At 35.2% G+C, this 12,491-nt stretch overlaps 1 protein-coding gene across 13 annotated transcripts in view; it reads left to right on the top strand.

Moving 5' to 3' along the window:
- The window catches only part of Herc2 (HECT and RLD domain containing E3 ubiquitin protein ligase 2), a 183,704-nt gene that overhangs the window by 109,679 nt on the left and 61,534 nt on the right, over nucleotides 1–12,491 (top strand). For all 13 annotated transcript variants that reach the window (XM_048793048.1, XM_048793046.1, XM_015480325.2 and 10 more), the window contains 5 exons: nucleotides 4,767–4,942; nucleotides 7,810–7,921; nucleotides 10,359–10,440; nucleotides 10,560–10,703; nucleotides 12,201–12,291. In XM_048793048.1, coding sequence (XP_048649005.1) covers nucleotides 4,767–4,942; nucleotides 7,810–7,921; nucleotides 10,359–10,440; nucleotides 10,560–10,703; nucleotides 12,201–12,291 — 605 coding nt within the window. The remainder of the gene's footprint in view (nucleotides 1–4,766; nucleotides 4,943–7,809; nucleotides 7,922–10,358; nucleotides 10,441–10,559; nucleotides 10,704–12,200; nucleotides 12,292–12,491) is intronic.

Here is a 12,491-nt window from a genome sequence, read left to right as displayed (position 1 = left end):
CTCTAGCTGCCCCCCACCCTTATTGTGAATTACCATCTGCATATCAGAGAAAACATTTGGCCTTTGGTTCTTTGGGATTGGCTTACTTCACTTAGCATGATATTCTCCAGCTCCATCCATTTACTGAAAATGTCATACTTTCATTCTTTTTTAAGGCTGAGTAATGTTCCATTGTGTATATGTACCACATTTTCTTTATCTGTTCATCTGTTGAAGGGCACCTAGGTTGGTTCCATAGTTTAACTGTTGTAGAATTGAACTGCTATAAACATTGATGTGGCTGTGTCACTGTAGTATGCTGATTTTAAATCATCTAGGTATAAACTGAGGAGTGGGGTAACTGGATCAAATGGTGGTTCCATTCCAAGTTTTCTAAGGAATTTCCCTTTTGCTTTCTAGAGTGGTTGCATCAATTTGCAGTCCTACCAGCAATGTAAAAGTGTACCTTTCCTCCCACATCCTCGCCAACATTTATTGTTGTTTGTATTCTTGATAATTGCCATTCTTACTGGCGTGAGATGAAATCTCAGTGTAGTTTTGATTTGCATTTCTCTAATTGCTAGAGATATTGAACATTTTTTTCATATATTTTTTGATCGATTATATTTCTTCTGTGAAGTGTCTGTTTAATTCCTTAGGCCATTTATTGATTGTGTTATTTGTGTGTGTGGGTGTGTGTGCGTGTGCATGCGTGCTTGTTAAGTTTTTTTTGAATTCTTTATATGTCCTGGAGATTAATGCTTTATCTGTGGTGCAGATGGTAAAGATTTTCTCCCATTCTGTAGACTATCTCTTCATGTTATTGTTTCCTTTACTGTGAAGAAGATTTTTAGTTTGATTTCATCCCCTTTATTGATTCTTGATTTTAGTTTTTGTGCTTTAGGAGTCTTGTTAAGGAAGTCATTTCCTAAGTCAATGTGGTAGAGATTTAGACCTGCTTTTATTTCTGTTAGGTGCAGGGTCTCTGTTCTAGTGACTAAGTCTTTGATCTTCTTTGAGGTGAGTTTCATGCAAGGTGAGAGATAGGAGTTTAATTTCATTCTGCTATATGTGGATTTCTAGTTTTTCCAGCACCATTTGTTGAATAGGCTATCTTTTCTCCAGTGAATGTTTATGGCACTTTTGTCTAGAATGGGTTAACTGTATTTATGTGAGTTTGTCTCTGTGTCTTCTATCCTGTACCATTGGTCTGCATGTCTGTTTTGGTGCCAATACCATGCAGTTTTGTTACTATAGCTCTGTAGTATAATTTAAGGTCTGGATTTGTGATGCATCCTGCTTTACTTTTCTTGCTATGGATTGCTTTGGCTACTCTGGGTGGGTCTCTTATTTTTCCAAATGAATTTCATTATTGCCTTCTCTATTTCTATAAAGAATGTCATTGGGATTTTAATAGAAATTGCATTAAATCTGTGTAATGCTTTTGGTAGTATGGCTATTTTGACAATGTTAATTCTGACTATCCAGGAACATGGGCTGTCTTTCCATCTTCTGAGGTCTTCATCAATTTCTTTCTTTAGTGTTCTGTAGTTTTCATTGTAGAGGTCTTTCACCTCTTTTGTTAGATTGATTCCCAAGTATTTTATTTTATTTGAGGCTATTGTGAATGGGGTAGTTTTCCTAATTTCTCTTTCAGTGGATTCATCACTGGTATATAGGAATGCATTTGATTTATGGGTATTAATTTTATATCTTGCTTCATTGCTGAATTCATTTATTAGTTCAGAAAACTTTTTGAGAGGTTTGGTGTACATTATTTCAGAACTTCCTAGCTTTGAGAGTCTAGGTTGAGAAGTCAGCTAAGATCCAAATTGGTTTCCCCCTGTATGTAATTTGATACTTTACTTTTGCAGCCTTTAAAATTCTATCTTTATTCTATATGTTAGGCATTTTCATTATAATGTGACTTGGTGTGGGTCTGTTGTAATTTGGTACATTTGGAGTCATATAAGCCTCTTGAATTTGATTTTCCATTTCATTTTCTGATATTATTTCATTAAAAATATAGTACATTCCTTTAGTTTTTATCTCCATCTTCATCTATCTTGATAAATCTTGAATTTGTTCTTTTCATGTTATCTTATAATTCTTGGAAGTTCTGTTCAGGTTTCTTAACATGTTCTCTCCGTGGTCTTCTTCATTTTCAAGATTATATATTTTGTCTTCATTGTCTGAGGTTCTGTCTTCCAAGTGGTCTAGTCTGTTGATGCTTTCCAGTGAATTTTTAACTTGTTTATTGATCCCTTCATTATGAGAATTTCTGCTTGATTTCTTTTCAGAATCTGTATATCGAAGTGATCTTTTATCTCCTGAGTTTTATCTCTGATTTCAGTCCTTACATCATCCTTTACGTTGCTGATCCATTTAACCATGTACATTCTAAACTCCTTCTCTGACATTTCTTCTACTGTGTCATCAATGGATTCTATTATTGGAATATCTTGATTTGTTTGGGATACTTGTACCGTTTTTTTTTTTTTTTCATGTTGTTTGTGTGTCTGCCCATCTTACAGTGTGGATCTAAGGCAGTACAGTTTCTTCCCTGTGGATTTACAGTGTCCCTGAAGATTTCTAGTACCTTGCCTTTCAGGAAGAGACAAATGATAACAACACCTAGTGCAAACAAAGTTCAGTCTTAAACCAAATAACTTCTATTAAGTTGTCTACAGTTGTGTCACAATAAACAGAAAAAATGTGTTCAATTTTTGTCTAGAATATAAGCAGTAAATTTGCAAAAGGGTTTACAATTTCAAATGGTGGACAAAAAACAGAAGTGGTGTAGGATGTGTTGTTTTTGAAGAAGGAGGGGAAAAGATACAAGTAAAAAATTATAGGAAGAATGAAAGAGGAATTAATAGAGGTTGGCTTGTTGAAAAGCTGTCTGCTTTTCTTGGTTCCTGCCTTGGAGCTACCAGGGAAGTGACCCCTCTATTCCACTGTATTGCTGATTTCCTAGTTACTGTTCATTCTTCAATATTATTGAGCTATTTTGTGATATACTGATTAATTACTATTAAAATCACTATTAATATATAAGTTGGAAAATTATAAAAATGGAAGATAATGAAAAAACATGCTCGTAATTCCAGTGACTCAGGAGGTGAAGGCAGGAGAACTGCAATTTTGATGCCAAACTGGGCAACTTAGTGAGACCTTGCCACAAAATAAAAATTAAAAAAATGCTAGGGATATATAGTTTAGTGGTAGAGTGCCCCAGGCTCTTTCCCCAGTACCACAAGAAGAAAGAAAGGCAAAGAAAAGAAAAGAAAAAAAACAAAACAAAACATTGAGCTTTTCTGAGAAAAGATAATACTGAGTTATAGTGAATTTTAATGTTCACTTATTGTTAGGTAACTGAGGGCAGTTATTAGTTTTATGTATTTTTGTGTTCTAACTAAATCAATAACTACAGTTAATTAAATCAACAGGTGAGATTGTCATTTATAAGTGGTGTACTTAATGTAAGAAATTTTCAATTCAGAACAATTTATTCTGTAATATTTGATAAGTACACAATAGTGTATATCATGTATATAAGAATATGAAGCATTGTATGTAAACAAAAGAGTCATGACCTACCATCTATCCCACAACTAACTAAAATATACCATTCCTTTGGAACTGTTAGACTTTTGTATGAGTGTTCTTTTTTTTAAAGTAATTGTTAGTGTTATGTGCTTCCTGATATATATCACTTTGTTTACATGTAATACAGTGATAGGAGATTTTCGTCTGTGCCATGATAAAAATGTAACTTGCCAAATATAGGGTGCAGGACATTTGTAGGACAAACACATGAACTTTAACAATCAAATGGCAAAGAAGTAACAGAGGGAGCTTGGATCTTGTTTATATTCTGAATTGAACAGCCAGTAACAAAATGACAATCAGAACATTTTGATCACTGTAGCGTTATTAGACGATATAGGAATTACTGTTTGAGCTATGGAAATAATAATGTGGATATGGTTTTTAAAAATTCCTTAATTTAGTAATAAATACTGAAGTTTTAAAACAGCATAATGCCTGGAATTTTCTTATCATAATCCATATATGAGTAAGATTGGTATATGTTGATAATTATTGAACTGAGTGATGGGTTATGGAGTTCTTTGTGCTTTTTTCTCTAATTGGGTATATTCAAATATTTTTATTTTGTTTTAAAAATTATGAAGGTTCCATGACTATCTGACATTCAATCTCTTCATACTTAACACATCTTGGTTCATGAAAATGCTAAGAGAAGAAGGTTTGTCATTCAGTAAGCCTATCATTCTATTTTATTTTAGTAAGAAAATTAGTCTAAGCCTTAAACAGACATATCTGATGAATTAATGACTTTTTTTTGAAGGCAAAGATTACTAAGATATGGCTATATTAATTTTTTTTAAATTTTTTTACTTTTTTGGTACCAGAGATTGAACTCATGGGCATTCAACCACTGAGCCACATCCCTAGCCCTATTTTTTGTATTTTATTTAGAGACAGGGTCTCACTGAGTTGTTGCTTTTTGCTGAGACTGACTTTGAACTTGCAATCCTCCTGCCTCAACCTCCTGAGCTGCTGGGATTACAGGTGTGCACCACCACGCCCGGCATTAATGGCTGTATTAACTTTGATATCTCATTTGGTAGTTCCAGAACTTAAATAAAGGATCCTAACATACTGCATGTCCTATGTCTCAAATGTTCTGCTCTTTAGCCAAAAAAAAAAAAAAAAGAATGTGTTTGAGTCTAAAAAGTATACCTCATTGTTTTCCTGTCTAGTATCACAGGTATATTGAAATTGCGATAAAACAATGTCGGAGCTCTGGAATTGACTGTAAAATTCATGGCCTCATCCTCCTGGGACGGATCCGTGCAGAGGAGGAGGATTTGGCTGCAGTTCCTTTCTTAGCTTCAGATAATGAAGAGGAAGAAGATGACAAAGGCAACAGTGGAAGGTAGGAGTTATTTGTTACTTTTGCTCACTTATCTTCTGCCTCATTCCCAAATTCTGACTTTCAAAAATAAATATTTAATTAGAGTATATTTCATAAGGAAAGTGGTCTTATGCTATAAGAATGTTTGGAAAGCGTTAGCTTTCAAAAGTTGCAATTTAACTTTTAAAGAAAATATTTAATATAGAAATACTTCATATTTAGAAAAAAAAATACCTTTTAAAGAGTGAAATAAAGTAAATAAAGATGTCTGATTTTTCTACCTGAAATATCACTGTTGCTAGTTTGTTATAATATCTTATATTTGTTTCAAGACAAAAAGTTTTTACTTTTTTTCCAAAATGTATTTTCCTACAGAAATGTTATGGTATAATTTATAGCTTTTTCTGCTTAATCATTTTATCATTGCATTTAAAAATTTTTAAACATGCAGTTCAGTGGCACCAAGTACATATGCACTATTGGCAATGTCTAGCCATCACCACCAGCCATCTCTGGAATATCCATGTCATTAGTTTGCTGTATACAGTTTTGGAGTCCAGTACTTCATCTTATGACTGTTCCTTTCTGAATGAACAGTGTGGCAATGCCTGATGCTATGTTCATCAATTTAATGTGTATCTATGGAACACCTACCACAGTCCAGTCCTATGGTGCACATGCAATAAAACCAGACAAACTCACCTTATTGTGTTACTATGGCTGTGTTCAGTGGCAGGAAGGATGCCTTGTGAGTCTATAGTGGAGTCTTATCTCTAGACCATCCTTACAGGGAAGAGTCAGTGTTATCAAAGCAGAATGGGTGGGCAAGGGTACTCCTAATATGGGGAGTAGCATGTGCCAGGTGAAATCAGTATCTGCCATTTGTGCAGTGGCTGCTCTAGGCTCCATTTTACCAGCAGCAAACAATGAAGATAATTACAGTTTTTATAAGTTGTATTTTCCTGGATTAATTGGAATAAGTGAAATTGCTAAGTCAAAGGGTATACAAAATAAACTGCAATGTTTTCAACATTCTCAAGGTGTTCTTGGGTTGCTAGTGGGGCTAGAGCCCTCCACAAATGTCCTTTTCTCCAAGTTCTTCCCAGCATGGGACATAAGGAGACACAGGAGCTCTTCCTGCCCTGCTGTTAAGCACATTTTCTTAGTCATGGATGGCAGCAACTATGGTAATAAGTCAGGTTATCCTAGGGCTCTGTTATCTTGGGTTTGGATTCTGCCCTGTATTTTGTTTTTTGAAAATGTCAAAAAGTTTTATTGATGTTGAATAACCTTTTATATTTCTATCCTGTTTTATTTCAAAACTTTTGCATGTAAGTTGAAAAAAAAATTAGTATATACAGCATTATCTTATGTAGAATATATGTTAGGCTGTACATTGTATCTGTTTGCATTAATTAAACTTTTAAGGAATTTTTAAATTTAGTAGCTACTAAAATGAATTGGACAAATTAAACTAAAATATGTGCCATATATGTGAAATAACCATAAAGTTTTGGGCTTTACTCATTGACCAGATTTTTACATGATTGAACATATTAACAAAAGGAATCTATATATTTTAACATAATAGTGCTTTTCCTGTAGGGTATCATTAATTAGCTGATAATTTCCAGATGAATCAGTGATTTTGGCATTCTCCCACAAGCCTAGCTTCCAGATGGGATGTGCCCACAACAACCATGTGTAGCAGATCTCTATTCTGACTGGTTCATATTTTCATGCTACCAGTCATTAATCATCCAGAATATCATTCCTGGTTTCCTATCCATGTTTTTGACTGAAAATAAGATATTTTAATACCTTATGCATCAGCGTGCTCTACTGTGCCTGGTATCACATGAAAGAGTTTTCCTACATTTTTATTTCCAAACCGTAAAATTCTGGTTCCTTAAAGTAAATATATCAGGATATAACATTAAAAAAAAGAACACCTAACCTATCTAGAACCATTTAATCTCTTTCACCTTAGTTTATAAGAACAGAACAAAGGCAAATACAAAGGCAATGTCCCAGACCCAAAAGAAGCGGTTCCTTAGCACTTGGCATCAAACTAAAACAATCTAACACTGTGTACTAAGCACTTCCTGGCTTTATCAGGTTCAAGAATGAGTACTTTGGCCGCTGTTGATTAAACTTCCAACCTAACAGAGCTAGGTCAGAGACAGGAGGAGTAAAGTGGAAGGAGTAACTCATCCAAGGAAAGGAGATGAGGACCAGTGTTGTGGGCAGGGGGAGGAAAGAAAGAAAGAAAGAAAGAAAGATTTTGCCTCATGTATCTGTGTTAGAATACCTCTAACATCATACAGGCACATTTGCTTTAATCTTTCTTTTGGAAACAAATAGACAATAAAGATGGTTTAGGGATATTGCCACAAGGCCATTCCCAGTGACATTCCACATTTCCCTAGTGAGTTTTTTTTTTTTTTTTAAAGTTGTAGATGGATAGCTTGCCTTTATTTTGTTTGTTTGTTTATTTATAAATAGTGCAGTGCTAAGGATTGAACCTAGTGCCTTACACATTAGGCAGGTGCTCTGCCACTGAGCTAAAGCCACAGCCCTTTCCCCAGTGTTTCTATGCATCCTGGTGAAGGATGGGAATTGTTCCGTGTCAGAACATTTGTTATGTTCAACTTGATATTTAAGAAAAAAGACATTCATAGTATATCATAGAAAGATCTGTATCAAAAATAGCTAAAATTAGATTGTGGTAAAACTTATGTAGATATTTGAAATTTTATTGTATTAAAACAAAACTTTGAATTTCTGACAGTAACCGGAAAGCTTTGATTGATTGAGGTTGCTCTTTTTATAATTTTTTAAATGTTTTATGTTGAATAACCTTTATTTTTGTGTTTTCCTTTGGGTAGCCTTATTAGAAAGAAGGCTGCAGGGCTGGAATCGGCAGCTACAATAAGAACCAAAGTGTTCGTGTGGGGACTGAATGACAAGGACCAGCTGGGCGGGCTCAAGGGCTCTAAGGTATCTAGATCTCCCTGGGCTGACACTTTGCATCACCTGCTACTCCATGACTGAGGAGGAGGCTTGCCAATGCCTTTGTCCTCGAGAAGCTCAGCAATGGCCAGCTTCTTTTGAAGTTTTTAATAGTAGTCTATATGTGTGTGCTGCAACTCCCCACCCCCAATTGAACAGGCCTTGCGCATGTTAGGTCTACCACTGAGGTACATCCCCCAGCCTCTATATGTGGTCTTTATTTTATTTATTTATTTATTTTTCAGTACTAGCAATTGAACCTGGGATCCTTTGAAAAATGTTTTTATTTTGGAACAGTATTTTGCTAAGCGCTAATGTTGACCTCAAACTTAGGATCCTCTGCTTTAGCCTTCTAAGTAGCTTGAATTACAGGCATGCACCACAATGCCCAGCTATATGTGGTTTTTTACAAAAGTAATTGTAAGCCTTCATCCTTAGAAAATAGTTAACTTTAGATATTGTTGTATTATTGCTATCTTAAAATAAACTAGAAAATAAACTTTTGGAACAATTTGGCAAATGCATAGATGAAAATTATAGATCATAACTATATTTTCAATAAACGTTTCTTCTTATCATGAACAAAGTGTGTAAAAATGTCATAATGGTACTAAGATGAGCAAGATGTTACTTCTGCTCTTTGGACACTTGGTACTTGAGCTACTACCATGTGAAATAGCTTCTGTAGGGAAAAAAGTTCTTTTGAGCACAGAGAAACAAAACACAGGTGCATGTGCACATCTATACTTGTCAGCTTTGAAGGGCTTGTTGTGGGGAGAGAGACCTTTATGTTCTCATTGATCTTGTTGATATCATGTAACCATAACTGTGCCATACCTTCTTGTTTCTAATGTATACTTAATCCCATAAATAATGAGATAAAGAGTTAATTTATAAAGTATTATAACTGGTTTAGGAGAAAGAGCAGATTTTTTTTTTTAAAAGAGTAGATGTAATAAATGATGCATTTGAACTAGAGTTGAATGCAATATACCTTTCATTTTTCAATGTCTTTTGTATGAGGAGTCCTAGGACAAAATTCTTGCAATTTTAGTTCAAACGATTTTCTCTTTAGATGAATAAATCTACTTCCTTTTTTGGGGGGTGGGGGTACTGGGGATTGAACTCTGGACACTTGACCACTAAGCCACATCCTAAGCCCTATTTTGTACTTTATTTAGACACAGGGTCTCACTGAGTTGCGTAGTGCCTCACTTTTGCTGAGGCTAGATTTGAACTCATGATCCTCTTGCCTCAGCCTTCCCAACTGCCAGAATTACAGGAGCACGCCACTGCGCCTGGCTATGGTTAAGTGGGGTATTTATTACTTGTCCTAAGTCTTCTTATTACCTACATTGTAAAGAAGCTCAGATGGGCTACGGTTGTGGCTCAGCTATAGAGCACTCGCCTAGCATGTGCAAGGCTCTGGGTTCAATCCTCAGCCCCATGTAACAATAAATAAATAAAATAAAGGTATTGTGTCCAACTACAACTAAAAAGTAAATATTAAACAACAACAACAAAGAAGCTCAGAAAGTTAGAATTCATTTATTTGGAACCTGTCCTTTCTAGGTCCAACTAAGCTTCATCTTTATTTGAATAACTTTGAATTACATTTATGTTTTAGAACCCTATTTTAGAAGCCCTATTTTGCAAGTGGGCAGTGACAGTAAACTTTGGGTATGTCAGCTATGCTAGTGCAGGGCTCTATAGTAGTTCCTGAGTCATGGTCACTGTTACGAGCTGGGATTCTGCTTGCTCTCACACATGGAGTTTTCCTGTGAAGGTCCATTAGGGTTCCAAGGTTGTGATGGAAATTCTTACTTCCACTGCAGTAGTGACTACATGACAATTTCTAAGGTGTGGAATAGTAAAGGGTTTCTTAGACAAAGGGTGCCAAGAATTTTAAGTTAAATCATACTCCTCTACAATGGCAAATATACACATATAATTTCTTAGTGATGAGAGTGTCAGAATCAAAGTGAATGAGCAGGACATGGCTTGAAATAAAACAGTTTACCAGAAGTTTGTTTTTATCTTTGCATTATGGGTATTTTACTTTTCACCTTTTGTTATGAGACTGTTCAAATTTAGCCAGGTAGAAAGATTAGAGTCATGAGCCTTCATGTCCTTATTTCCAACTATAAGAGTTATGGATAACTGTCTACATTTTTTACCTACCCACCCCTCTGATCTGGTTTATTTTGAAGTACATATCAGTTAATCCTTTTATCCTTAAAGTACTTCAGTGTATGTCTCTAAAGATAAAGAGTTTCTGTAGTTAATATAGTCATATAAATTAACAATAATTCTTATATCATCTAGTAAGAGCACTTAAAATTTTAGAAAATATAATTATTTACAAATTTACAAATATAATTATGTTTTTATTTCTTTTTGTTTTAAAAAAATAAACCTATTCTAGATAAAGGTACCTTCGTTCTCTGAGACTCTGTCTGCTTTGAATGTGGTACAAGTGGCTGGCGGTTCTAAAAGTTTATTTGCAGGTATGATTATTCTAATATATAAAAATTTATGAATTGCACTTAGTGAGGGTGCATGTGCACACATGCACAAATTTTGTGTTGGGAAAAGTGAGTCTTCTCCTGGCTCTTGTTCCTTGTAGTTACTGTGGAAGGGAAGGTGTATGCTTGTGGAGAAGCTACGAATGGCCGACTGGGACTGGGCATGTCTAGTGGAACAGTCCCCATTCCGCGGCAGATTACGGCCCTCAGCAGCTATGTGGTCAAGAAGGTGGCAGTTCACTCAGGTACATATCCAGCATTAGCATTTGCATGCAGAGTAAGCCTGTGCTCCTATTCTTCAAATAAAAAAGACCCTTAAATAATTTTCCTTAAGGTATTCTCACATTCTTTTTCAAGTCTTTATTAATAGGAATAAAAATTGGATAATGTAAATCTCTGGTGGTCTGGAATTTTAACTATTGGTACTAAATGCTAAATGAGGTTTTTGTTGGTTTGTTTGTTTTTTAAGCAGCATTGTTGGTATTTTAGATGTATAGATGTACCTGTCAGAGTATGGGGTGTTTGTTGGGCCCATTGTATCTTTGATATCATAAAGTTGTGTGCTTAAATGTGTGTTATTTTTCTGATGAGTCTGTGACTCATCAGATTTAGCAAGTGTTTATGAACCCCAGTGCTAAGAAAGATTGTTTAAAAAAGATAATATCATTCTCCTTCAATTTAGAGTACCTTTACTGAATAGTGTTTTAAAGTTGTGTGGCAGGCCTTTGAAAAATAGAATTGTGTTAGTTACAAAGCTCAATTTATGCCTCTATTGGATGGAGTTAGATCTAAACCTGTATAACTGGAAATGCAAATGATAATGCTTAAGTAAGCCAAAATTTTACTTTTCTCCTCTGTAAAATTATAGAGGTAGGGTCTGGGTCCATCCATATGTTCTCTGCGTCCACAAAGAATGTTAGCTCTCCTTGTCCACCTCTGTGTGAAGTTGACCTTGCTGCTTTAGCCTTCAGTTCCAAGACCTAGGCAGCACCAGATGGCCTATCCTGTAGCCCACAGAGCCCTTTTTTGAGCTTTCTATGGACAAAGAAGGCTGGGAAATGTGCTTAGCACATTGTAGCACTGATAATATGGGAGTTCTATGGTAAGAAAGAGGAGAGAATGAATGTTAGGGACTAGAAGCCCCACCTATCATACTGTCCTCAGAGCCCAGGAGCTGGCAGGACATCAGGTATATAACCAGAGGTCGTGCATATAATCCTGAGGTGGGGGTGTGTGGACTGGGAGAGTATTCCATGTTGTGGAAAGAACTGATATGCTTTGGGAACAGTGAGTATAATATTAAACTTACTTAATTGATGGTACTTCTGCTTAAATAATTTCACCAATGGGTGTGCATTGCAAAAAAGCTTAAATTGCCACCATATTTGACAATTTGCCTAATGACAAATATACTTATTTCAACGTCTTCCACCTAAATTTTTGATCTTTTATACATGAACATAGTTGAAGCCCCATTAATAATCAGCATTATTTTTCTGTTTCTTTGTAAGTACAAAAATTATTTTTTAGAGTTAAAATTTATGGTTTATTTAAAGTTCTCTAAATTTGCATATGTGCTACCCAGAAAGCCTTCATAATAACTGTAAGTGTTGATCCTGTTTACTCATCATTTATTTAACACATTCACTGAATATATGCTACATGCCAAGTGACTTGGGTAGTTATACTGTGACCTTTTGTATGTTGCATATTGGCAACCTATGTGCATGTCAATGTTGCAGGTGGCCGGCACGCCACAGCCTTAACCGTTGATGGTAAAGTGTTCTCGTGGGGTGAAGGTGATGATGGAAAACTTGGACACTTCAGCAGAATGTAAGAATGTTTTCTTCAGTCTTACTTCTTAATCAGAAACTGTAACTGAAGATAATAGTGGGTACCTTTAAATAGTTGTTTTGCATAGGATAGGTTGTTTGTGGACTAGATATGTGGAAAAATATTTCTTAATTTTTTAAAATTGTATACAGACACAGTACCTTTATTTATTTATTTGTTTGTGGTGCTGAGGATTGAAC

This window comes from Marmota marmota, unplaced genomic scaffold (genome assembly GCF_001458135.2).
Source record: "Marmota marmota marmota unplaced genomic scaffold, marMar, whole genome shotgun sequence".
NCBI classification, from domain to species: Eukaryota; Metazoa; Chordata; class Mammalia; order Rodentia; family Sciuridae; genus Marmota; species Marmota marmota.
This window is presented reverse-complemented; position numbering and strand designations above follow the sequence as displayed.